Source organism: Arachis ipaensis, chromosome B3 (assembly GCF_059453495.1).
Source record: "Arachis ipaensis isolate K30076 ecotype BB chromosome B3, ASM5945349v1, whole genome shotgun sequence".
NCBI lineage: Eukaryota > Viridiplantae > Streptophyta > Magnoliopsida > Fabales > Fabaceae > Arachis > Arachis ipaensis.
In genome coordinates this window covers 136,891,837-136,893,762 of record NC_142438.1, presented here as the reverse complement: position 1 = coordinate 136,893,762, position 1,926 = coordinate 136,891,837, and the positions used below count along the sequence as shown (strand labels likewise).

Here is a 1,926-nt window from a genome sequence, read left to right as displayed (position 1 = left end):
CGCTTGGGTGCCCTGCGGGGTTTGTCGGCGCCATGGGTAGGGGACACACCAATGATTGGAGGTTAATGGGGGTGGGGGATCAGGTCGTGGCGTCGGAAAGGGTGGATGACGCGCCGAGCGCGAAGGTGGCTCCTGGTGTGGAGCACGACGGGAGGCAGAGGGGAGGGATGAATGGCCGTGGTGAGCTCTGTAACCCGGAGCAGATGGCTGTAGCAGGTGTGATGGAGGTTGGAAGTCCTAGCGGGGCTTCCTCAGCGAACCTGAATAGCACGGACGGGGAGGCAACAAACCGGGCAGCACAATGCAAAGCAGCGAGTGATGTACTAGAAGGAGATAAAGGGCTGGAATCCTTTGGGGAAGCTGGAGATTCTAAAGTGGAGATAGAACGGGATACAAGGGGTAATGAAGATATGAAAACACAGGAAGAACAGATGCAGGAAAATAAAGCAACTTGGGCTCTTGCAATGGAATCTGGAGCTATCTTGTACGATGAGGAGGACGATATAATACGAATTTTGCAAGAACAGAATGAGAAATTAGCAGCAAAGAAAAAGTTGGCGAAGCAAAAAGAAAAGGCGAGGCGGAGTAGGCCAAAGAATAAACCTAAGGTGAGTCAAGTTATGATTAAATGATTATAAGTTGCTGGAATGTTAGGGGGTTGAGAGGGGACGGAAAATTGGGTATGGTGAAAGCTTTGAAGCAGAAGTATAAGTTGAACTTGCTAGGGTTGATTGAAACTAAAAGAGTGGTGCTTACTAAATATGATGTTGCAAGGCTGTGGGGTAATGGGTCTGTTGGGTGGGAATTTGTGGAGTCGATAGGGTCGGTTGGGGGGCTTGTACTGATGTGGGATGAGGTAGAATTTAATGTACAACATTGTCATAAAGGTGAACGGTGGTTGTGTGTGGTAGGGGTGGTAACAAAGACTAACTTCATTTGTGCTGTTTGTTTGGTGTATGGAGCACATGGGAGGGAGAAGAAGCGAGGGGTGTGGGAAGAATTGAGCTATATTGCGGGTTTATGTCAGGTCCCATTTTGCTTTTTAGGGGACTTTAATGAAATTTTGCAAGTAGAGGAGCGACAAGGGGGGACTAGTTTGCCGGCGTCAGCGGATGAGTTTCAGCGGTGGGTGCATGATATGCAGCTGATAGATCTACCCCTTACTGATAGAAAGTACACATGGTTTCAGGGTAGGTCCTGCAGTCGAATTGATAGGGTGTTAGTTAGTGTTGAATGGGCTGAGAAGTACCCGGACATTCGGCTAAGAGGGGGTCCGCGGGGTTGTCTGATCACTGTCCGTTGATTGTGGAAGGTACAAGAATACCTGGAGACCCTAGACCGTTCAGAAGCCTGGATTCTTGGTTTACGCATGAGGGTTTTCGGCGTATGGTGAAAACTGAATGGAGAAACTTGGGGGATGCTCAGCTCATGGGGAAACTGAAGGCTCTAACAGGTCCTCTGAGACAATGGCACAAGAATACCTTTAGGGACATGGATAAGAGACTGGGGATGTTTGAGGAGGAGATCACAAGGCTGGACAATTCAGTGAGTAATGGGATATATGATGGTACAACGGAGGCGAGAAGGAAGGCGCTGGTGAGCTTCTGTGAAAAATGGTACATCAGAAAGGAAATCCATTAGAAACAAATGTCCTGGTCTCAGCATGCGGTAGATATAGACAAGAATACCAGGTATTTCCATGCCATTGCCTCGGCTAGAAGAAGATCTAATAGGATTGAGGCTCTGATGGTACATGGTCGTATGGTCCGAAACCAGGCAAGGATTAAAGGGGCCATTAGAGGGTTCTACAAGGAGCTGTATCACCAGGAATATGCTCCGAGGATTGGTTTTAGGGATGGGTTGGTGAAACAGATTAGTGAAGATGAGGCTGTAGCTTTGGAGGTCTTACCATCAGAGGAGGAAATT

At 48.2% G+C, this 1,926-nt stretch overlaps 1 protein-coding gene across 1 annotated transcript; it reads left to right on the top strand.

Annotated features, from left to right (window-relative positions):
• The first annotated feature begins 628 nt into the window (after positions 1–628).
• Positions 629–1,303, top strand: LOC107633797 (uncharacterized). The gene has a single exon (XM_016337399.1). It carries the CDS (start codon positions 629–631, stop codon positions 1,301–1,303), a length of 675 nt encoding a protein of 224 aa, XP_016192885.1.
• The last annotated feature ends 623 nt before the right edge of the window (positions 1,304–1,926 follow it).

What these genes read in the sequence shown, in the direction of transcription:
- LOC107633797 (XM_016337399.1), top strand. Translation starts at nt 629, where the DNA reads ATGATTATAAGTTGCTGGAATGTTAGGGGGTTGAGAGGGGACGGAAAA.